Raw genomic sequence first — 23,539 nt, forward strand, 5'->3', positions numbered from 1 at the left:
CTTGTAGGGAATGTGCGTGCACGAACCTGAGTACTTGCATGTCTCGACTCCCCACCACCACACGGACCGTGGTCAGGTGTTGCATACCCCCTAATGCCGTCTTGCGGCCACCAAAGGTCCAGGACGAGGCTGTACCAGCATGTTTGGCGAGGGGAGAGGATTCCCACATGCCGAACTGGAAGCCGGCATGGCTGTCGACAATGAAGGTATCGATTGTATTCCCCCCCCCAAGGAATCGAGCAGGGTCGGACGAGGAGGTCGGAAGTCTCGTGTAGGGTTCCGAGTCGCTCGGTGTGTGCAGCGACCTTTTTTCGAACGGCCCAAGGGACAATAGTCATCCTCGTGGAGAGAAGTTATTTTTTTTTTCATCATGCAATCGTGAGGTGGGTTACGTACGGTACGTTGTACAAAAGTACGGCGAGCCCGTCCTTTCCTTCTCGTCGCAATCATCCGTTTGGGAAGGAAGGGGAGGCCCGGGCCGCACTTCCCAGTGGGACTAGGCACACAGTAATTATCTCGTCGCACGATGCCGATGGCACACTGTGTGTTCGCTTGCACTTGCCGCAGTAAATTTGACTTGTCACAAGGACGGACGGATGCCTCATCGGCGGGGAGCTCAACGAAGTATCGTGTACTTTGCATTGTTTGGCTTAAATGGGAAAGAAGCAGCCTAGGTGAGGCAGATGACCAGGATGGACTCACCGCAGTCATTCATTCATCCGCCCCAAACCTTCCGACGAGCAGTTCGCCGGCTTTGCTGCCCAGACACCCGTTCTTCACTGTCGGTGACGGCACCATTGCGAGCACCGCATCGCAAAGCCACCATCGGTGACGGTGACAATGTCCGTCTACTTGCGTGGCGGCAACAGTGCCAGGCTCCGAGGCAGCGCCAGCCATCCGGCCGACCGAGCAGCCCTCGTCCCTCTCAAGTCTCGACTCCTGCAGCTTATGCCACAGCACCTCTCTCGTGCCAGCAAAGGAGCAGATGGATGGTAAGCACCAGGGCCCAATCGTCACGACTCTCGGTGCTGGTGTTGCAACTAGCTGGCAAAGGTGCCGACTGGAAGCTGCGTGTGTGCCCAACGCTGCCACGGACCAGCAGCGACGCCGCCGGCCTGCATGCCCTGATTTGATGGGTTACACGGCATCGAAAGTAGGGCTTGCCCACGATGCCCCTCTCCCCGGAACGGTTCCCTCGCATCTCCGTCCGTCGTTTTCGATCAAATCATGAAGAGTGGGGTTCCGCCCGCATACGACTCATGCAGCTGCCCATGATATCATGATACAGCAGCCGTGCATCCAACGCTGCAACCGACATGCCGCCGCCCCGCTCCATTGGGCAGCCCAGTCCGAGCCGGCTCAAGGGACAAGATACGGCAGCAGAAGTTCACGGTACGAGGAGCGCTCGAATGGCAATCCTCGGGCGAATGCGGCCTAGGCCAAGCGGTCTAGCAGTCGAGGCGCTTCGACATCCTCGGCCCTGACTTCAGCCTCCAGCCTCCAGTCACTTGGCTCCAGTCATCAGCCGTCCGGTTTGACCCCTCACCACACCGTTTCTTTCATTCCTCTCCTTCATCCTCCCACCTGGCCGCCTTGGTCAGACGAGGAAACCGTAACTGATTTGTCCGTGACAGACAGGGACCGGGGGTCAAGCTACATGTACCCAGAAGTACCTCCGCCGGCCCTTGCCTCCACGCTGGGGATGTGATGTGATGTGACCCCGGCGGGAGGAATCCTAGAATGCCCCTCGAGGTCGACCTCATCCTCGAGATGGGTGAGGCTTCGTTGCCGTCGACAACTCCCGAGGACGGCGAGTGCCTCGCCCAGACCGACAGGCTCCTGCCCGGATAAGTCTGCATCGTCCTCGCCGAGTAGCGAGAACGTCGCGCGTGCTCTTGTCCATCTTCGACATCCTTCATCGTCACATCCCGTCGCCCTCCATCCGTCGGCCTTCCCATTCTTATACGACCGGGGTCCCCCTAGGCGGCCACCCGGCGGCCAGCCTGCGGGCGGGTGTGGGGGATTGCTCCCACACACTAACTGACGCACCAGGACCAGGCTCCGGATGGATATCTGGCATGCGCCTAGACGGTAGATTGGAATCGTCTTCGCCTCCCTGTCCGCAAATAAGACCTGTCTACCACCTCCCCCGTCAGCCACCGTACCGTCGACCATCCTCTAGACCTTGCAAACGATCCTCGTTGCTTGTCGCCCGTCCTCGACAGCGGCAGAAGCTTTGGTCGGCTTCTGGCACTCGTCTCGACAGGCCCTGCGAGTCTCTGACAACCAACACCCCACAATTTTCCTGCATGATCCTACCGGCCGTCGACGCTTGAACCTTGACACACCTTGTCTCGGTCGTCAACTTGCCGATCCAGGTCGGAACTGTGCTCTGGCAAGCCGGAGTCAGCACGATTTGTCGAGGTACCACATCCGGGCATGGGTTCGTCAATGACTAGCAATGGTATCATCGCTCGTCCTCGTCGCCGAACGGAGGCATCTGGCCTGGCCTGTTGATAAAAAGGCGTCGGAAGACGGTGTCTGGGACGACGCAGTGCTGCCAACGCCATCGCCCACGGAGGCTGCATGGAAGGGGGCCTCCACAATGGCGCCCGTGAACACTGGTCAGCTGTCACCTCTGAGCTCGGGTGTCGAGTTGACTGTCGATGCCTTCTCAGCCGAGACAACGGCGCCGTCGGCTTCCTCCTCCTGCGCCGATTCCTGGAGCGTCGGGTACGCAGATCGCGACGAGGGCGATGAGGATGCCCCATGGGATCTTTGGGAACGAAACTCGGACGATGCCTTGACGGTGCCAAAGCTGGAAGCCACCGAGGACGAAATAAACCTTGACGACGTCAAGCTAGCTCCGCTGGTGCCATCATCCCCGAACGGCCCCGCTCCGTCGGGAGGCTCCCGTGTCAAGCAGAAGCGGCCCCGTGGTCGGCCCAGAAAACACCCTCTCCTCTCCGCGGACGCTTCCGTCAAGGTGAACAAGGGGCGATCCAAGACAGGATGCATCACCTGCAGGAAGAGGAAGAAGAAATGCGACGAGGCCAAACCTCGCTGTACGTTTTCGTGGCGGAAACGCGAGCATGCCATGGACCCCGTTCCGCTGACACCTACTCGTAGGCATGAATTGCGAGAAGAACGCCGTCGTGTGCGAGGGCTACCACGAGAAGCAGATGTGGAAGAGCGGCAAGGAAAGGGCCGAGGAGGGTACGGAAACACGTCCGCCTGCTGGCCGCCGGCTAACTCGGTGGCAGAGCGGATTAGGCGAGAGTCCCTGCCATCTATCACCATGCAGCCCATTTTCCACGGCGTCGAAACGGTCGAGGACAAGATATTTTGGAAGCATTACGTCAACCACTTCAGCAACGTTCTCACCGTCGAGGGTGAAGCGAGGAATGCATTCAAGGATATCATACTGCAACTTGCCAATCACCATCAGGGCCTCATGCACTCCATACTCGCCGTGAGCAGCAAGCACATGGAGTTCGATTCTCCCTACGGCGTCAACATCCTCCTCGAAAACCCTTCGGCAAGTCGAGAGTCCATCCACCACCGGGCCGAGTACCACCACAGCGAGGCCTTGAAACGGTTCTATGACGACATGAACTTCCCCCTGGACAAGGACGACCCTGAGTATGAAGCGTTTCTGGCTGCACAATATGGCCAGATTCTCTGCTTGCTGCTTCAAACCAGAGCCGAGGGTAACCCTAGGGGCGAGCACAGGTTTCACCTGAAGGGCTATCAGAAACTCATCCAGCAGTCGCCTCCGGGTGACACGGTCTTTTATACGTTTATCACCGAATTTTTTCAGTATCACATATACGCCGACGATCTTCTCTGGCACCCCGAGACGAGGACCGATCGCTTGACGTCGGAGCACTGGGAACCGTCGGTCCCCATTGACAAGCCCCGACTGCTCGGGGTTGCCGACGGCTTCCTGCCGTACCTCTCGCAGATCACGAGCATCCGCAACACCATCCGCGCGAACCTGGCCGCTTCGGTCGATCCTCCCGTTGACTATATCACCCTCTTCAAGGCGGTTGATATCGACGCGGCCATCCGCGAATGGTCTCCGCAATGGCCGTTGGGTGACAGTCGAGATCGCGTGGCGCCGCTCTACAAGCAGATGATGTGGGTGTATTTGTTCCGGACCATTTATCCACCGTGCTCGCCCCCTTCACGGCGTGCAACGGTCGGGTCACTGCCAGCCGTCTCGTTGATGACGCCCCCGCCGCAGCGTCGCGCCTCGATGGCTGCCAGCGTCGGGACTGGGGCAGCCGCCAACAAGCCTGCTCTTGGAGGTCACCTGCCGCGGAGTTGCCCATCGTCCCGCAACCCATCCAGGACTTCATCGATGCACGAGTTGGACTCGTCCGCCATCGGCCAAAGTTTTGAATGCCATCGTCAACCGTCCCCACCGGCTGTTCGACGCCCTGCTCATGAAGACGATCGCGTGACGCTCGCCGTGCAAGAATCGCTGGCCATTATGGAATCCTTCAAGCCATCGGATCCGGCTCTGACGCTACTCCTGATACCTTGTCTGATTATCGGCACGGCATGCTTCGAGGCTGCGCAGCGCGATCGTGTCAGAGCCACGGTGAAGGTTGTGCGCGGCTACACAGGACTTCGTAACTGCGACCGCGTAGGCGAAGTTCTGGACAAAGTGTGGTCGCTCATGGATCAAGGTGACTGGATCTCGGTATGGGACTGGCAGAGCGTGGCAAGAGGGTTGGAGCTTGATTTTATTTGCTCATGATGAGCGACGACGACTGCAACGCATGCCGTACGACACGCCATCAATCAATACGTTTACCACGTCCGGACAGGCGACAGACACTCTGTTCCTCGCGTCCGCCACAACTAATCGCGCAGCGTCCATCCGTACGGGCAGTGGTTAAGCCAAGCAATGCGAAGTACACGATACTTGGTTGAGCTTCCCACCGGTGAGGCATCCGTCAGCACGCTCTTTCGTCTTGAACTGTCTGAAAGACGGCGACTTGACGGTTTCTGCAGCCACCCAGGCTTTGTTCAACAATTCGTGCGTAGGCTGTGGGCGTGATGGCGATTGTCAAGCGTATGCTCGTCCACTAAGCGGCTCCTGTCGGAGTGGTGTCGAGACCTGCGATCCGGCTGCTTGAAGGCAGCCGTAGCTTGGCCGGGCGTATGGTGAGCGTGATGTTGGTGATATGTTTGAGTTTCGGCTCTTCATCGTGTCGAGATTATTTCTGCACCGTGCTGAGTTCGACAACGGCACAAGTAGTTGACGGTAGGTCTGAGGTGGGCACATGATGCATTCTGAAAGTTATCTGTAGCCTGTATTGACTCGATTGGCAGAGCAGGATGGTACTGCGATTTCATTGCATTTGGGCTCTTTATTAGGAGCCCGCGTTCGAAAGCGTCTGAGCATGGGCATGGCTAATTTTGACGGATCGGTGCACGCTCACGGCTCGGTTTGAAGCATGATGATGGGCTCGACCTCCACGGTGTTCTGTCATTGATGCTTGCATCTTGCACTCCCCATCCTTTGCGGTGGCCATGCGACTTTGTTCACACGAGGTTGTCGGGTAGAAATGGCAGCATCCTTGTACGTCTCAGCATAAACAATAAACAAGATCCCGTTTAGTGCATGGACTCCCATCTGGAAATCCCGTGATAGGGGCATGCGCATTTGCTTGCGTCGACACACTGTGTACAGAATCTTCACACCACCTCCACTCAGGTTTCTTGCCAGGACTATTATTTTGGCTGGCTGCCATGCATGCATGTATGTTTCGGTGTCCAATTGCTCTGCCACGTCTGCGCAAACAGCGGTGGAAGGATGAAGAGGCTTTGGGGCTTGGTCGTGGACGACTCGCTGCAGGAAGGGGGGCATAAAGGGAGACGGTATATTTGTAGACTGTTGGTTTCGATTTGAGGTATAGGGCATGAAACATCGACCATGCTCATATCGGTTCCGTCTCGGCTTCAACTCGGTTCAGCTTGGCCCAGATCGGTCAACGGGACACACGACTCTCATCCCCGACGTTTCCTTTCGTTCAGAAGTCGCTCCTACTTCCAGTGATTCGACCGTCAACGGTCCAACATGGCAGCCTCGACGGCGCAAGCATGGCGTCGCGGCGGTTAGCGTCCGGTCCTGCGGACGGTGAAGGGCACGATGCCAATGCCAGACTCAATCGTGCTTCTTCTCCCCTTCCATGTAAAATTTGCCACGGCCCGGGTTCGCCACGGCCCTCGGTCCCGCCGCTTGCTCATCAGACTCGAGCGGCTGCGCCATCCTCTCGGCCGCGTCGACGTTCTGGGCCGGTGGTGAGACGACGGGGCCCCTGAAGGTGGTATCGACAAAGGCATCCTCGCCGATGGCGTGACTCGAGTGCGGGGCCTCGGCAGCGACGCCGTCCATCATGCGGGCATCGCGACGCTCCTGCATGGCAGAGACGCTCACGGGGGTATCGCCACCGCCGACCATGGGGGTGTCCCTATCACGGCGCGCGTCGATGACGCTCGAGCTTGTCCTCTCGACGTTGGTCGGCTGGTGGGTGGCCGAGGAGCCCGGGGGCACTCGGCGGTGGTAGATGGGCCCCGAGACGGTGCTGCCGGCGCCTTCGCCAAAGCCAACGAGGGAGGCGGAGCCGTCGTCGCTCATGCGGTCCTCGTAGCCGCCGACGGATCGGGTGGCCATGGCGTCCATGTCCTCGTCGATGCCCATGCTGGCGACGGAGCCGGCCTCGCGGTAGTTGGTGTCGGTGCTGAGCATGTCCTCGTCACGGTCGCCGGCCGTCGTTCGCAAGTCGTCGCCCTCCTCGCCGACGTGGCTCTCGGTCGCGCTGGCGGAGCCGACGGTGCTCATCTTCGTCACCGCCACGGGCTGGCCGTTGCTGTCGAAGTAGGCGGCCGTCAGGTGCTGGGTGGGCGGATAGTTCAGGGGGAAGGCCGACGTCGACGTCGGCGTCGTCTGGGGCGAGAGCGAGGACGCAGCACCGGGCTGGCCTGCGGTCGGAGGAGCGGTGCGCAGGGTGGACACCCGCTCGAGTCCGGCGAGGCGCGAGATGCGGTCGGCTCGCTCGGCCTCGAGACTCGTCGTCGAGGGGCTGTGCTGATGGCCGCGGCCCAGATTGCCGGCCGAGAAGTGGCCGCGGTGGCCGTCTTTGATGGCCGTGGTGGAGAGGGCGGAGAGGGAGGTGGTGGTGCTTGTGGGCGTGCCGCTGCGGGAAGATATGCGCCATCGCAGTCAGCTCGGCCGGACGGATTCGCCCTTTGGGGGCAGCGACGGGGGGGGCAAGCTCTCGGTGGCAACATACGGCATCTCGGACGGCGTGTCGTGGTTGGAGCCCGGCGGGGGCAGGTTGATGAAGATGGGGTGCGGCGGCTGGGCCATGACGACGGTCGTGCCTCGTCGACGGACGAGAAGCCAGCCAGGTGCGATGACTTGACCGGTCGGTCGGTCACGGGCCGGGGTGCTTACAGGAACGTGGCCGACGCGCGGGGTGCTTCGGGCCGTCGGGAGGTCGAGAGCGAACGGTGCAGACGCAACGGAGGAGCGGCGCCGGCCATGTGGTATCTCGGCGCTGGATGCAGGCTAGGACGCGGGGATGCAGCGGATGGAGAGGATGGGGAGGAGGGCGTCGGGATGAGGGCGTCGGGATGAGGGCGCCGGGATGAGGTTGTCGGGATGAGGTTGTCGAGAGGAGGTTGTCGAGAGGAGAGGAAGGAAGGTCAGAGCCAGCTCTGGTGGAGGATGAGGTTGGTTCAGTTGGTGACGGCATAGTGGCGGCAGCTTGGTCCAGCAGCACCACTGAGGGCATTGGGTACACCGGTCTACCCTTCTGTACCCGACAGTCGCTCATTGAACGGGGCCAGTTGGGTGCGTCCCGAAGTAGCTTTAGGTACCTCATCCGTTGTTTTGGCAGCAGCACCGACAGGGCTATAGCGTAAATCGGCATCGGCGCAGAGGCCGGAGCCCTGTACATGTACAGCCAGTCCAGTGCCCGCGCGGGGGTGCGTCATGTACATGTACATTAGAAAAATGCTCGTGCACTGTAGGAGCACCAGCGGAATACTACTAACCTACCTACTAAGGTACCTACTACGACTAGGTTAGGTACAGGTTAGGTACCTAGTAGTGCTCTACTTGCACGCACAGGGAGCAAACGCACGCCGTACAGCACTCGTTCACGGCAAGGTTGGCGAGTACAGCAGGCAGGTGTGCGTGTGCAAGTACTAGAGGCACCACACTCTAGCCATGGCACACTCTAGCCATAGCACCGTCAATCATGGCCCTGCAATATCTGCAACACTCGCACTCGCATGCATTGCTTGCGAAGCCTGCCCAGTGCGGAGCTCGGCGATGTTTCAGGGTCCTCCCCCCCCCGAACCCGATGAGTGGCTGGCTGGTAGCCGGAGCGCCAAGAATGGGGCCGACCGCCTGTAAGTAGACAAGGTCGGTCCCCCCATTAGACGATCGCCGGCGGACGTCAGGGCCCACCAGTCGCCACGGCGGGGCAGCGCCAGGCGGATCATTAGGGGGGGAGGGGGAGGGGGGGTTCCTTGTGTTCAGCGGCATATCGTTCGCAACACCACTACTCCGTACAGCTACGCAGTAAATCGACCACCGCATGTGTTGGCATCAACACCAGCTGGGGTCCTATTCTGCCACTCTAGACTTGCCGTCGCGCACACCATGCTCCGGAGGAAGGGCGAGGCGTCGTGCCGACACCGCACGCCATTGGCCATGGACAAATGGATAGGCCGTTGGGCTCAGCGCTGGCCATGATTGGGCGCCATCGACCATTAACTTTGACGCTGCGTGCTCCGACCTACCAGGCGATGGATGGATCTGGACACTAGTACGGAGTCATGGGCACCCATACCGCCGCAGCGTTCTCGTAGCTTTTCGGTGTGCCACGTAGTATCCATCTGGCACTAGCAGGAAAACCTGTTTGTGAAGGGATAGGGGCTGCATGTTATTGCTGGCAACTCTGTGCCGGTGCCTTGTCGAAGGCCGGCGTTGAGGCATCGATGGCCTGACGGGGCGGATTAACTAACGGCCCTGCAACGTGCGACGGTGTCATTCGCCTCACCCGGAAATTCAGTTCTTCCACTCTGTCACGACATGGGCGTCGTGGCCGTCATGATGTCAACTTGCACGTCAGTCGTCAGCATCCGACGAGAGGGACGCGCTATTACCTTGGATGCTGGTGCTTTGTCGAGCCGCGCCATGGTCCCGGACCCTTTGTTTGATCCGCCCCTCGCTTGAACGACGAAGCCGCGACCGTATCGCTTTGGGAAACCCTGCCGAGGATGGCCGATTGGCGACGACGGCCGTTTCCCCCAGGGCCACATGGCCCGGCCAAGAGCGATGCTTCGAGAGCCCGAGAGGGGGGTCTGGGAAGGATCCTGTGCGGCGTGCAACACACGGGCACAGTACGGGGTAGGGCGTGCGAGGAGCTGGTGCCGCCAACATGGATGCTGTCGTTGTCGTGTACAGGTCAAATCACGAGGACCGATGCCGTCCCTCCTCGTTTAGCCGGCCAGGGATGCCGGCCAGGGATGCGGCCAGGGACGCCGGTCAGGGATGCACACGACCAAGGGACTCGTCGGTTCCTGCACAGCGCCGATGCGCAAGCAGCCGGAAGCCTTTCACGGGAGGAACGGAGAGAAGGCGTTTTGGCCGTGACGCAAGGCAACGGCCGCCTTCTCTCCACGACGGCAGGACAGTAGCACCAACTGAACGCACGAAAGCAGGACCGTATGGCTGTACACCTACGCTCATGTGCGTGCTCGTAGTTATCGGTGCCGTAGGCAAATGAATGCGGCCATAGCACACGCGGCATCACGTCACATCACACGGTCAACCAGAGCGCCTCCCGACTCAGCACGGCGCACCACACCACTCGGGGGACCGCATCCATGGGTGACAATGACCAGTTTCCTAATCCGAAGCCCAGCTGGGTGTGCGCGTGGAGCGATTTTTTCCGACGCCATCTCGGGAACCTCTGCCGCTGCTGAGCGTGACATGCACCGACTCCGTACGGGGCAGCACAACCTTGGTGTTCGCCCGTCGCTGGCAAAGCTGGTCGTCGAAGTGGTTGCTCCCGCACCATCTTGCCTACGATGGCTACGAAGCGACACATGGAGCACGGTCGATTGCGCGAGGGCGGTTGATCATATTACATCCATCCTATCGTGTATCATACTGCTCTGTCGCCGCCGCCGCCGCCGCCGCCTCTTCTCGACGAAGATTAAGTGTCCGGTCACGCACGGGAACATGGCGATTCCTGTGGTTTTGCGTAGGCCGCGGGGGGGGTAGTACCATGGCAAGAACGAAAGCGAAGCAAGGCAGGAAACGCCATGCCATGCCAGGCCCTGCGGTCGCTGCCCACACCATGCCCCCCCTTTCGTCTCCGGTTGCTGCCCCCTTGTGGTGGCGGGCGTGCCCGTTGCCATTCGCCGTCGGACCGTCGACCTAGGACAAGGTCAGGCTCAAGGCGACGAGGCCGGCGACCATGGAGACGGCGAGCAGGGTCGGGTCGTTGGCCTTGATGGCCGCGCTTTTCTTGGTGGTCGAGGCCGAAGCCGAGGCCGTCGCCTTCGCCGTCGCCGCCGCGGTGCCCGTCGCCGTCGCGCGGCCCGTCGTGGCCGCGACGGCCGTTGTGCTGGAGGCGGCCGAGGTGAAAGCCAGGAGCATGGCCATGGCGACAAAGGCAAGGGCGAGAAGGTTGTGGAACTTGGGTGTCATCATCTTGTCGGCAGCGTCGGGGTCGACTATCTATGGGCTGAGGATCCGTCTGCGGTACGAGCTGTCGAGCGACGTTGGAGCTGCCGTCGTGACGTCCAAACTTTTCGTCGTAGGTAATTATGTACCGCGTCGTTGCCGGCCGGCTGAGCTCTGCGTGCTTCTGCGTCCGAGGGGAGGAGGGAGGATGCAAGACAGGGTGGGCGACTGCGTACGATGGCGCTTCGGTGCGTCGGTGATACCTTGATGCTGCTGGTCCGGTGCCGTCTGGGTGCCCTCGAGAGGCGGCCACGGCTTAAATAGATGTACGTCCGGCGGCCTCTCGCACTTTACCGCGCCCGTGGTGCCAGTGATTCCGTCCGCTTCGATGAACGGCAGGCCACGCAAGCCTCTCGGACACACGCCGAAGCTGGACGCCCCCTTCCCGCCTCCCCCCTTGCTCCCTGTCGCGTACCCGATAGACTGTGCGTCACATAAGAGTGTATCCTGGATTGTTGGCAGCCTGCAGGCGACGCCGAAGGAGGAAAGAGATCAAAAACTGGCCCGTCCCACCGCAGCCTCGTGTGCATGTACTTGCTCCGTCTGCATTTGGCAGCGCCAACTCGCACGTTCTCCGTGCTCGCCCTCGTATTCATGAGTGGTGAACCGATACACGGGGGGAGGGGGGGGGGCGTGCTGGTACTCTTACGCCGACGGGAGGGGGGGCCGACGTGCGGCGTCGGCGTGTTGCACGACGGGCCTGTGGAACTGTACGCGTACTCGTCACCTGCTGCTCGCCATGGATGGGTGGATGGATGGATGAATGGATGGATGGATGAATGAATGAATGATGAATGCCTTGGGTAGGCCATGCAGCTCTCCCCCCCCCCCCCCCCCCCCCCCCCCGGCATGCAGCCTCCCCCCTGCTGTCGTCGTTGCCTCCGCCTTGGTCGTATACAACCATACAGTTGCAAATGGGTCTTGGCCGTATCGGCATCGGTATCGGCTTCGGTTGTTGCGTCTGTGACTGCATCTGCTCTTCGAGGGGGGACGGATACGGCGACCGAGTTGACAGTGTGCGAGTGGCCACGTTGCGCCATATGCCTTGAAAACTGAAGCTGGCAATGGGCTCCAGAGGAAGCAAACAACGGAGGAAGGGACGGGTGAGCGGCGGCTGCCTGCGCCGGAGGCGAGGTGTGTGCCTCGACTCGAGGTGTTTGCATGGATAAAGTATTACTGCACTGGGGTTAGTATTCGTGCAAGTGTACAACTATTATTCCGAACTCGAAGTACATGTACATCGGACATGATATATGCCAGTACTCCGTAGGTGCACTCCGTAGGGAGCAAGTACGGCACACTATCAACACCTTGTACAGACATGCCAACAATACTCCGCACTGCGTACTCTGTACAGCAATACTCCGTACTGTAGTGGTGTAGTCGCCAAGAATGCATGCTATTAATACATGTTAATAATACACCGTGCATGCTAATAATACATTCACACTGTCAGGCAAGTACCAGTGCCAGTACACCAACACATGAATACAGATCAATACACCATACGGGTAGATGAATGCGTATTTTCATACATATTCGCACATGCACACACACTTACATGCAACCGTTGCTTCAAGCACAGTTACACGCATGTAGGCATACGTACACTTGAGGGCACGTGTGCCCTCGTATCGACCTACCAGCCTGTGGTCCGTACGCAGACGAAACAACAGGAAGCATCATGTGTTTTGCGTGGAGAAGAGGGTGGCGAGAACACGTCACAGCTGGGCGTCCAACGACGGGCGCACTGTTCACGACCAGCCAGCGTGCCTGCCAGCCAGCAAGCCAGCCAGGTCGTTGCGTTGCGTTGGTTGCGTTGCATCTTTGCCGCAGGAGTGTCAAGTCCCGAAGCGCGCGCGCATCAGCCAACCGCATGGAAGTCGAGTAAGCCATCAGACCCAAACCCCCCCCTTCCCCTCCCCTCCCCTCTCACCCTCTCACCCCCCCCCTTCCCTAGCCATACGCTATACGGTTGCTGAAAAGAATAACATCGGGAATTTACGCGTGCCCTGTGCGTCCTCCCATTCAGGTTCCACGTTCCCATCACAAGCCCAACGAGGTGCACAACGCGCGGGCGGGCCCCGGCCTGCTTCAGATGAGTTAATTCCGGCCCTCCTGCACGTCGTGGCCGCGTCATGAGCACATTGTCGGACGACCAACCACGGGTTCCTGGAACGGGGGCCGGAATGAAGCACGTTGTACTGCCGGTTGCTTGCCGGTCGCTCGACGCGCTCCCCTCGAGTATCTGATGTTGGTTTGGCTTCACGGGCGAATTATCATCCCCTCCGTTTGGAAATTCAACGCGTTGCGTACTACGTGCGAGAGGAAGGATGGCGCGCAAACTGCCTTGAAACCCGTGCGTGATCCTCTTCCGAGACGACGAATGTTAGGATGGATGCACAGTCCTGGCGACCAGCACGAAACCAAACGCCGAGGGGCCCAGACCGGTGACGGTTCCGACTCCGTTTGACAAAAGTTCCGTGGCACACCAGTCAGCGACGACTTCATTACGCGTCGTCGTCCGGGGACAAGAACAGATAAACCAGGGGGGGCGTCGCGTGTACCGCCGTTGGCGATACCTGGTCTTAGTCACGGTTGGACGGAACATCATCCATAACTCGTCCGTTTCTTGGCTACGCACGGAGCATGATGATAAGATTACAATTGCTATTATACCGTCACCGCACGCCGTTGGCCGACTGGGCCGTCCTCAACCGTATTTGTAAAGTTTCCGCCAAGCTTTGTGCCACAATGCTTGGCACGGCTCGAGCCGATGCCCACGATGGATGAATCTCAACTGTCTCGCTTGCTTCCCGGCACAATGGCTGCCACCACAAGCGGGTGCACTTGTTGACATCGGATACCTAGGATGCCGTGCACAGCCTAGCCTTGACGGCACATCTCCTCTGCCGAAACCATCCATGGATACGGCGAAAGAGAGCAACATCTCCCCTCGTTCTCACCGTCGAGCATCGCCGTCCAGAGGCGCCATGGCCAAAAAGTCAGCCAGATGCGGCAGCGAGCACGCAGTTGCGCGTACAACCTACCCCGCCCGAGCTGCTCCTCAGACCGAGTGCGCAGATGCATGACAGGGGGGGGGGTGCTGCCACTTGGGCAAACAGTATGCTACAGGTACGTCGGCCAGAGCATGCACTTCCCAAGGGCAACGCAGGAAACGTCCATGATGCGGCACGGATACATATACATGCATGATCGCCCAGCCTGCCATTGGCCTCTTGTCGCCCAATTCTCGGCCACCCAGCCGTAAAAAGGGTCGACGTGAACCCCTCCCGCCCCTCCCGCCGTGTCGTCGACGCTGGTCAGCGAGAAAGACGAGCAGAAGCCGACGGACGACGGCCGCTCGCCGGCTTCTCGAACCAAGACGGTCGCGCCATCTTCTCGCCCCCGGTAGCTTCATCGCCGCCGTCCGAGGGCTGAAGGCAACGCCCACGACGAACGTGCCTCCGTCTTCACCATCCCCGGCCTTGCTTATGCCGCGGAATGCCTGCCTGCCGGCCTGCTGCACGCCTGCCTGCCTGTTTCGCGACGCCGGCGCGGCAGGTGGCCTGAAGCGCTGCAGAGTCATGGCTCGCCGTCGCGCGCCAAGACTGTCCGTCCGACTTGGCAGACGCAATCCGGAAAGGTCCATCGGGTTGGGCGACGGGCGACGCGTCGTGCTTGCGCGGGCTCGTACCCGCGCGCGCCTTGTGCTCTCGGTCCTTGGCCTGCGCCGTGCGACCCGGCTCCCTTCAGGTCCGGCCGCCGCTGCGTCGTTTCCTCCCCCACTTCCTCCTCCTCCTCAGAGCGTGTACCTGTACCGCGGGCTGTCGTCGCCGAGTTCCATCAGCTCCTCCTCCTCCATCCGCCGATGCTTGTCGCTCATCTCTCCGCTCTCGCGCTTCTTGTTGGCACGCGAGTACCAGAGCCACATGAATGCGTACGTGCAGGTGCCCATGGCGACCATGGCGAGCGTGACGGCGTGTCCGCGCACGTACCTGGGCTTGTCTCCCTTTGGGCTGCGTCCAAGGTCCGCGTCAGTTGCCGACCGACGGCCGAGGAGGGGGGGGGGGACGAGGGATCGGGAGCGCTGACTAGATAAAGGCCGACATGATGCCCGACATGTTGCCGACGGTGAGCTGCAGACCCGTCGCCGTCGCTCGTTTGCCGTATCTCGGCGAGTTGTTGGGCAGCTATCGACGGTCAACGTCGGCTCGCGCACCACCATTCATTACCCGACGCACGTCGGGCGCGGTGGCGGGAACTCACCCAAGCGAGGGGCAGGCCGACGACGACGTACAGGCCGCCGGCGACGAGGAAGCACGCAAAGTAATGGACGGCCGAGGCCGAGTCCGAGAGCAGAATGGCGTAGCCGAGGGTGCTGACGGCCCCGAAGGCGACGCAGAAGACGCCGCGCCTCTGCAGCCGGTCCGAGGCAAAGGCCGTCGCCATGTAGGAGGCGGCGCCGAAGAAGTAGCACGGCACCGTGAGGAGCTGGACTTGGGGCGCCGTCCACTTCCCCAGGCCGTCGATGATGGTGGGCAGAAAGGTGGAAAAGCCTGGCGGGTGTCAGCCTCGGCTCCGACGGCTCGGCCCCGGGCGGCAGGGCGAGAGCATCGGCTCACCGTAGAGCATGGTGTCGACGCCGAACTGGGCGACGCAAAAGGCCCAGACCTTCCAGTCGACAAAGGCCTTGCGCATGTCGTCGCGGCCAAACTGCTCGCTCGACTTGGTGTGGCCGTACTCCCTCCCGCGGCGGCGCTCCATCAAGGCCTTTTCGTCCTCGGACAGGAAGTAGGCCGTCGGGGCGTCGTTGGGCAGCGCAAAGTACGTCACGACGCCGAGGACGACGCTCGGCAGGCCCTCGACGATGAGGATCCAGCGCCAGCCGGCGAGCCCCCGCAGGCCGGCCATGTGGCCGATGCCGTAGGCGAGGAGGCCGCCCAGGGCGCCGGCGACGGCGGCGCTGACGAAGAGGTAGCCGACGCGCAGCGCGAGCTCGTTCTTGGTGTAGAAAAAGGTCAGGTAGAGGGTGAGGCCGGGGAAGAGGCCGGCCTCGACGACGCCGAGCAGAAGCCGGCAGGCGACGAGGCCGGCGTACGACTGGACGAGCCCGGTGAGGGTGGCGATGACGCCCCAGGCGACGGCGATGAAGGCGATCCAGCGGCGCGGGGTGAAGCGCTTGAGGACGAGGTTCGACGGCACCTCGAAGGCGAGGTAGGTGACGAAGAGGATCGACACGGCCACCTGGAACTGCGTCGACGACAGGCCGAGGTCGGCCTCGAGCCCGTACAGGCGCGCGTTGCCGATGTTGACGCTGGAGGAGGCGGTCAGCGGAGGGCACCGTCGTCCGGGATCCCTCGCGGCCCTACCGGTCGAGGAAGCTGAACAGGTAGAGGCCCATGACGAGCGGGATGATGTGAAGGTCTAGCTTGCGGACGAGCCGCCTCTCCTCGACGGTAGAGTCCTCTGCCGTCGTCGTCGGCCGGCTTCCGCCAGAGGGCGCCGTCTCGGTCACGGCCCCATCGGCCATCGGTGGCCGGTCGCTCGGGCTGCACCCGTCGACGTCGACGTACAGGTCGAGCTTCTTGTCCGTCATTTCAGCTTCAGGCGAGGCACGGCCGAGTCAGTCACACACATGGGGATCCGAATTCTCGTCGGCACAGGCGGCTACCGTCGACGATGCGTCACCGTCCTTTGGCCTTGATGTCGTAGGATCGAGCGGCGGCCATGACGGACGACGGATCGGCTTGACAAATGGGGAGGCGAGCTCGTGAAAAGATTGATCCCTGACATGATCGATCGGCCGCGACCCACGCGGCGACGGTGCGGCGCGGTGGAGAAGGAGGACAAGGTGCAAATGGCCCCGAGGACCAGTCAACGTGCTGCCTCTCTCGGCCGATGGTGGTGGTCAACCGTATCCGTCGGGGAATGCGACTCGATGCAGAGAGCCAGTGGTGATTGAGACGAAGGAAGCGTCTGCCTCGCAGGCCAGCATCCAATGCGAATCCTGAACACTGTGTATTATCTCTGCATACCACTGTAACACTCGGGTTTTTGGAGGGCATGGGCACAGTGTTACTCCGTACGAAAAGCATGTGTACATGTACATGTACATGCGCAAGATCATGGACACGCTTCGTGACAAGTAAGCTACTTCAAGTGGTCGTGCGGGTAATGCCACAAGCAAGTACCTGTTCGTACCTGCACCACTTGTACAGTATAGCACATGTACAGTATAGCACATGTACAGTATAGCACATGTACAGTATAGCACAGTACAGTATAGCACATGTACAGTATAGCACATGCACAGTATAGCACATGCACAGTACAGCAAATGTTCAGTGCAGGACATGTACAGTACCTGCGCTCTGCACCGTAATTACCGAGGAGAATGACTTGGGATTGGATGCTCCTGGCAATCGCTGACGTCTCTTGCCAACACTGTACTGTACTTGCTTGTACAAATAGTGCAAGTGCTGTACGTATGTACTAATACCCTGTATGTACGGAGTACCTAGAGTCTCACCCACTTATGATTGTCCAGGTGCTACAGTACACGCTCCGTGTAGAGTACGCATAAGGGTACTCCGTACTTGCATCAAGGTTTGTGCAGTGTACTGTACGTGTACGCGTGTAAATGCTTGTTGGACGCGACGATATACAATGCGCTCGTAGAGGTGTAGTGTAAAAGTACCTAGTATACGCGAAGCGAGTACAGATATTATGCGTGCAAATTATCCATGAATTTCAAGCACTATGCGGAGTCTACTGTAGTGAAGACGGTCAGTAGGTGCAGGGATTACTACTTGTACTTGAAGTGTACAAGTAAGTACTTATTAATGCTTGAGCACCAGTAATTACAACTACAGTGCCCTCGTACAAGTAAGTAATACAGGGTAATTAGGTGCAAGTACTCCGTAAACATGCTAATTAATACCTTGGCACAGCACCCCGTAAGTATTTACTCCGTGCATACGGAGTACATTTAAGTATCCAGTAGGGTAGGTGTCCTCCCTCCTAGGTACTCTGTCTGGAGTAAAACTACTGTACGGAGTACAACTATTACAGTACGGAGTACAACTACTGTACGGAGCACAACTACTGTACGGAGTATAGAGTACAGAAGGTGCAGTCAGAGCCAGTGTTGCCCAAGGTACTCGTACATTTGCATGTCGAGAGTACTGTACCAGTCCATGTATCAAAGTGACGAGGGTGCAAGTCCTTGCACAGTACGGCCGGAGTACAAGTACGGATGTGCTGATGCACCAAGGAATTAGGGGTCAAGTACGGAGTACTTACTGTACTTACTCCGTACTGTGCTTAAGTAAGTACATCCTACTCCGTAAGCGTATTACTTGCAACTACGCCGACTAAACTCCGCACACCGTTAGCATTACTTTTGTCACCCTCGTTTTGCTTTTCTCATTTCATTTGACCCCATCATTCTACAGTACCATGTGGCCGAGCAAACGTCGGCGTCTTCCGCTCGTCCACCTAGCTGTACCTGCACGCCATTTAGCTGTGCTTGCACGTACCCCAAAGTCGTCGCCAAAAGCAACGCCGTCTCTGCAGTTCATGCCGCTACGGCCATCCTGCGGCCATCGGCCAGCATCCCTCGGCGGCCCCGCCATTCTCGAGCTCGAGTCAATGTCCAGTGCGCAGTCCTCTCTCGACGGGAAGCGAGACGGGGTCAAGGGATAAATTCGTATTATATAGGCGTTCGCAAATGGAAGAGCGTGTGCTATATACAATCAAGGAGTAGGAACCCTGCCGTCCCGCGTCGCCGGCTCCTGCTGGAGGAGCCCGCGCCAGGGTATTAGTATTCTTTCTAGCCACCCAGGCGGCTTCCACCGTCGACGGGCCACCTTTCATCGCCAACCGTCGTCGACGGCCCTCCGCTCGCACGCTCGAACCCCCCCTCGCCCCCTCGTCACCGGTAGTTTTGCGTCGGCATCTCGTAGACGGGGCCGCTCTGGTGGCTCATGACGGCGTGGCTGTCGATCTCGGCCGCGTTCGCGTTGTGCCACCGCTCGGCCGCGGCGTTGTCGCTGCCCAGCTCGGCCGTGCCAGCCGCCGCCCCGGCCGCCCCGGCGTCGCTGGCGAGCTCGGCCGTGCCCGCCGCCGCCCGGTCGCTGCTCAGCTCGGCCGTGTTCATGGTCACGGGGCTCACGACGGACGAGTCGCCGGGCGTCGGGTGGCGCGGCAGGGAATCCTCGGGCCCGAGGCTCTGCCCCGTCTTCTGCGGCGACAGGTCGGGCTTGGCGTAGCCGGCGCGGCCGTCGGCCAGGGCGGTGCCGCGGTAGCCCTCGGCCATGTTTCCGGACCCGACGGGGCTGCGCGAGGGGGAGAGGTAGGCGCCGGCGGGCGAGGCCTCGGACATGGCCGCCGCGCCGGCGGCGCTCGAGGGTCCGACGGGCACCTCGGAGGCGCCCATGAAGTCGTCGTGGTCCGGCTTCGGCTTGCGCCGCCGCCGGAGGCAGAGGAAGACGACGAAGGCGATGATGGCGATGCCGCCGAGGGCGGCGCCGACGCCGATGCCTGCCTTGGCGCCCGTCGACAGGCCGCCGCCACTGTCGTCGCCGCTGGGCGTGCCGGACGAGGTTGCCGTGCTGAGCACGCCCGTGGCCACCCTCGTCGAGGTGACGACCAGCGTGCTCGTGACGGTGACGGTCGTCTTGGCGTTGGCCTGCTCCGTCTCGGTGAGCATCGAGGTGGAGGTGGTGACCTCCGTCTTGGTGGAGAAGACGGTGTTGACGACGTTGCTGGTGACGGTGGTGGCGCCGGCGGCACCTCCGACCGTCACGGTGACGACCCTGGTGATGGTGGCACGCTTAAAGAGCCTGGCGCGCGGCTGCGGCCTCCTCCCTGCCGCCGTCGTCGTCGAGGCGGCCGTCGGAGCCTCGGCAGGCGGGTCGGCGGTTCGCGGGGCGATGTCTCCGTCGATTCCTCGCCTGCGCTTGCGCTTGTCGACCCATTGCGTCGACGTCTCGTACAGCGTCTTGGTCGCCGTCGCCTGGTCGCTGCTGGTGACGGTCGTGGTGCCGAAGACGGTCGACGTGACGAGGATGTTGGTCGTGATGGTGGTGAAGGTGGTGGAGAAGACGGTGATGGTGCTGACGGACGAGTCGGTGACGGTCGACGTGACGGTGACGGTCGTGTCGCCGCCGGGCGAGGCCGCGGCCGAGCTCGACGATGCCACCGCCGCCGAGGAGCTGCTGGCGACGGCCAACGAGGACGTGGCCGTGGCGACGACGACGACGGTCGACACCCTCGACGCCGCCGGGTTGGCCGCCTGGCCCCCGGACTGCTCCGGGATTTGATTACCCTGGCGGCGGAAGAAGAGGTTGGCGTCGACGCCGACGACGGCGCAGAGGGCGAGTGCCCACGACAGACGCATCTTGACGACGGCGACGACGATGGGCGGCGTTTGTTGGCCGGCGGTGCGAACGAGAAAGGGGAGGCGCCGCTGGGCGATGGCGCCCGAGAAGTCGTACCAGTCGAGAGAGCAGCGACGGGACGACGAGGTGAGTCACGATGGAAGGGGCCGACCAAGGAATTGGCGGCCGGAGAGTCGAAGGATGAGGAGAACAACAAAGAATTGTGAGGATGGAGGGAGACGGAACGAGGCGGTTCAGTGCGGTGCGGTGTGGAAGGGGGGAATAACAAAGCACCCGGCCAGCCGGCCAGTGGTGAGGACCTAAGGCGCTCATTTTAGCAGCAAGCCTCGTATGTTGTCGCAGGGTCCCGCACACCACACTTACAGGTACCGAGTACATGTATCGGCACGCTCGTGCGTACTCTGGACTTGGCACGCCTCATCCTGGCGTTGGGGCACGCAAGTACAGGCAACTTACAGACTTGGTAACCGGTACCGGCGCCGGGCACCCAGCAGCAACCGGCACCCAGCACCAGCACCCAGCACCCAGCACCCAGCACCCAGCACCCAGCACCCAGCACCCAGCACCCAGCGCCCAGCACCCAGCGCCCAGCACCCAGCGCCCAGCACCCCAGCCCCAGCACAAGGCACAACCCAGCACCCAGCGCCCAGCACCAAGGCATAGCGCTCGCACCGAGCCTGTCGCTACCGTGGCACCGACGGGCACGACGCAAGTTCCGGCAACGCAACACGGCTCGCCACATGCACCAATGCGGTCGGTTCCTACACTCTCCGGCCGCCGTGGCGGCAGGGTAGCAGCGGGCGACGACTGAGCGCATCGGGCTCGATGGACCGTTCCGGAGTCCTCGAGGCTCCGCGGCCAAGTGTACGGCGCTGAATTCGGCGCGTCCCCGGTCGCATGTGCGCGCTCTTACTCGTAGCAGCCAGCTGACCGCCCACGCTCCTACCGACCTTGACCCCTTGCGGCTTAGCAGGGGCTGTGACGTCTCCATCTGGCAGCTCCAGTGGGCGTGGCTGAGCCGCTAAAAGGCACCACGACAGTGGCAAAGGGGTGAAAAATAGTGCATGACAGAATGCCTGCCCGCCCACTGTACTCAAAACACAACAAGCGCACCTGCGCGGCGAGCGCCCGCAACGAAGGAATTCATCCTGGGTTCTCCCGTCGCACGAGATGCCTCATCGGACGCGTGCATGTAAGTATGTATCATGCACATGTACAGTATTCTTCGTGTCGCGCGGTACGCAAGTCGGTGTACTGTATCAATTACTTGGTTGTAGGATCGCGCACGGCCTTGGCCGGTGATTATCGGGTTGACCAAGTCCGCCTGAGTCCTTAAAATAGTACCTGGCGGGTAATTGCAAGCACTCGTACGGAGAACAGATACGACAACATGTTCCCATCGGCCCACCTATGACAACGTCGCATCTCGGTACTTGCGCGCCTGCACATGTACAGCACAGCATGCTTGGCCATGGTTGTGCATCCGCCTCTATTATTTTTCTGTCACCCGCGGGCGGCATGATGCTCGTGGCTGGCCTAGTGCTGTACGTGCAAGCATCTGGACATGTTCACTTGCGTGCCTGAGTAAAGTTGCATGCGTGCTGCAAGTACTTGCAAGTAAGTACCTGTGCATACAACGTAGCCTGAACTTGGCCTCACCGATCGAGTTCATGTACGGAGTACTTGTCGATGAGCGGAGTGGCCGACACCACACCACCAGCAGGAGTACTCTGTACCTTTATTTTGATGTATTCCTACACCCACTTGTACATGCAGCAAGCACTGGTAGCCACAGCCTCTCCCGAATTCACGTTCCGTGCACAACCCCCCTCCAGGTACTGGCATTCGGCTGGCCCTCGGCCTTGCCATGTGCACACGGCCAGCATACTTAGACTACATCGAGACGGCCTCGGACAGTCTTGTCGAATCTTCTGTACGAGCAGAGCGCCAGCCAGCCATCGATCCATGGTGATCAAACCAGTCGCAGCAGGGTGGTGGGTGCCGGCATCCAGATGTCTGTCGGCACCTCCACCTACTTTACTCGTACGTGGACAATCGGCCGATGGAGGAAGACGGCTGGCTCCTCGCCGGTGCAAACATCCGGGCCGCGGACCGCGCGCTTCATGACGTCGGTGTTGATTTTAGCCATGATGCAAATTGTTCTCGGTCAACCGACGTCGGAATGGTCGCCGCAACCTCGGCGCGGCGCTAACCTGCAATAAGCACTTTGCCGTGTGTGGGGTGTACGTACTGATGAATGCGCCGTCGTCGACGCCCCGCCCCTGGTGGGTTGTCTCTGCTGCGTGGCATACCATCAAGGGAGGCACATGAGTGATGATTACTTTGTCGGCATCGCCGGACCGTCGGTACGTTTGTCGAGACAAAATGGCAACATCGGACAAGGTGCTGCTCTAGAGGTCTCGGGAGACGGGCTACTCCTTGTCCGCAAAGGGCTCGACGCATTCCGTCGAGATTTATTTTTGGTCCGAGGCAGCAGCATGTGTGCCGTAGCAGCAACAACACGTAGCAGCAACAGCACGTAGCAGCAACAGCACGGCTCGCCAACCGCATTTGACCACCATTATGCATGCAATTCTCCCGGCGAGCTGCCCATGTCATCATGAGCCATTTTCAACATTTTCATCCTTGGGGGATGCGAGTGGCGTGAAACGACGTCGAGGACGTTCCCCTTGTGTTTGATGCCCCGTTTAAAGGAATTGAGCAGGGTTGCATGCCATCGGGCGCGACCAGGTTCATAGTCCATGTGCCACCGATCAGAAAGCTGCAAGTGTCCCAATTCGACATGGAACTTGCACTCATGGGAAAGATGACGGCGAATGTCGAGTCGCTGCCGGAGCGATGGGCGGACTTGCTGGTCAATATTCTTCAGGATGTGGAAATTCTCGCTCGAATGGTGGTCCGAGTCGCTGCATCGACTGGCCGGTCAAACGTTGGTCAGATGCCGACATGCACACCGGCCAGAGGTCCGAGTCGCCGCAGTAGTGACTGACTGGCTTGCTGGCCCATATTCGTCAAAACGGTCGATATTGAAACTTGAATGTAGGACCGAGCCGCTGCAGTGGTGATGGACCGACTTGCTGGTTGAATATTCGTCAGAATGCCGACATGGAAACTGACTGGAGGTCCGAGTCGCCGCAGCAGCGGCTCACTGGCTTGTCGGTCCATATTCGTCAAAAGGTCGAAATGGAAACTTTTGAATAGAGGACCGAGCCGCTGCAGTGGTGACGGACGGACTTGCTGGTCGATATTCGTCAGAATGTCGAAATTGAGACTAAATAAGGGTCAGAGTTGCTGCAGCAGTGGCTGACTGATTCGTTAAAAGATCCAAGTAGAA

General features: G+C 60.4%; 5 protein-coding genes across 5 annotated transcripts; 1 reads left to right on the forward strand and 4 right to left on the reverse strand.

Annotated features, from left to right (window-relative positions):
- Positions 1 to 2,461: 2,461 nt before the first annotated feature.
- Positions 2,462 to 4,765, forward strand: DCS_06678 (uncharacterized protein; the record flags this gene model as incomplete). The annotated part of the gene is made up of 1 exon (XM_040803966.1): positions 2,462 to 4,765. The coding sequence occupies one exon, from the start codon at positions 2,462 to 2,464 to the stop codon at positions 4,763 to 4,765; it is 2,304 nt and encodes a 767-aa protein (XP_040654070.1).
- A 1,413-nt stretch (positions 4,766 to 6,178) lies between these two features.
- DCS_06679 (uncharacterized protein) lies at positions 6,179 to 8,013 on the reverse strand (the record flags this gene model as incomplete). The annotated part of the gene is made up of 4 exons (XM_040803967.1): positions 6,179 to 7,211; positions 7,308 to 7,434; positions 7,472 to 7,832; positions 7,897 to 8,013. The coding sequence occupies 4 exons, from the start codon at positions 8,011 to 8,013 to the stop codon at positions 6,179 to 6,181; spliced, it is 1,638 nt and encodes a 545-aa protein (XP_040654071.1).
- Positions 8,014 to 10,471: 2,458 nt separating this feature from the next.
- On the reverse strand, positions 10,472 to 10,747 carry DCS_06680 (uncharacterized protein; the record flags this gene model as incomplete). Its single annotated transcript, XM_040803968.1, has 1 exon — positions 10,472 to 10,747. The coding sequence occupies one exon, from the start codon at positions 10,745 to 10,747 to the stop codon at positions 10,472 to 10,474; it is 276 nt and encodes a 91-aa protein (XP_040654072.1).
- A 4,127-nt stretch (positions 10,748 to 14,874) lies between these two features.
- On the reverse strand, positions 14,875 to 16,379 carry DCS_06681 (putative MFS transporter; the record flags this gene model as incomplete). Its single annotated transcript, XM_040803969.1, has 4 exons — positions 14,875 to 14,973; positions 15,050 to 15,339; positions 15,406 to 16,097; positions 16,153 to 16,379. The coding sequence occupies 4 exons, from the start codon at positions 16,377 to 16,379 to the stop codon at positions 14,875 to 14,877; spliced, it is 1,308 nt and encodes a 435-aa protein (XP_040654073.1).
- A 2,337-nt stretch (positions 16,380 to 18,716) lies between these two features.
- Positions 18,717 to 20,183, reverse strand: DCS_06682 (uncharacterized protein; the record flags this gene model as incomplete). Its single annotated transcript, XM_040803970.1, has 1 exon — positions 18,717 to 20,183. The coding sequence occupies one exon, from the start codon at positions 20,181 to 20,183 to the stop codon at positions 18,717 to 18,719; it is 1,467 nt and encodes a 488-aa protein (XP_040654074.1).
- Between the last annotated feature and the right edge of the window lie 3,356 nt (positions 20,184 to 23,539).

The sequence above is a fragment of the Drechmeria coniospora genome, chromosome 03 (genome assembly GCF_001625195.1).
Source record: "Drechmeria coniospora strain ARSEF 6962 chromosome 03, whole genome shotgun sequence".
NCBI classification, from domain to species: Eukaryota; Fungi; Ascomycota; class Sordariomycetes; order Hypocreales; family Ophiocordycipitaceae; genus Drechmeria; species Drechmeria coniospora.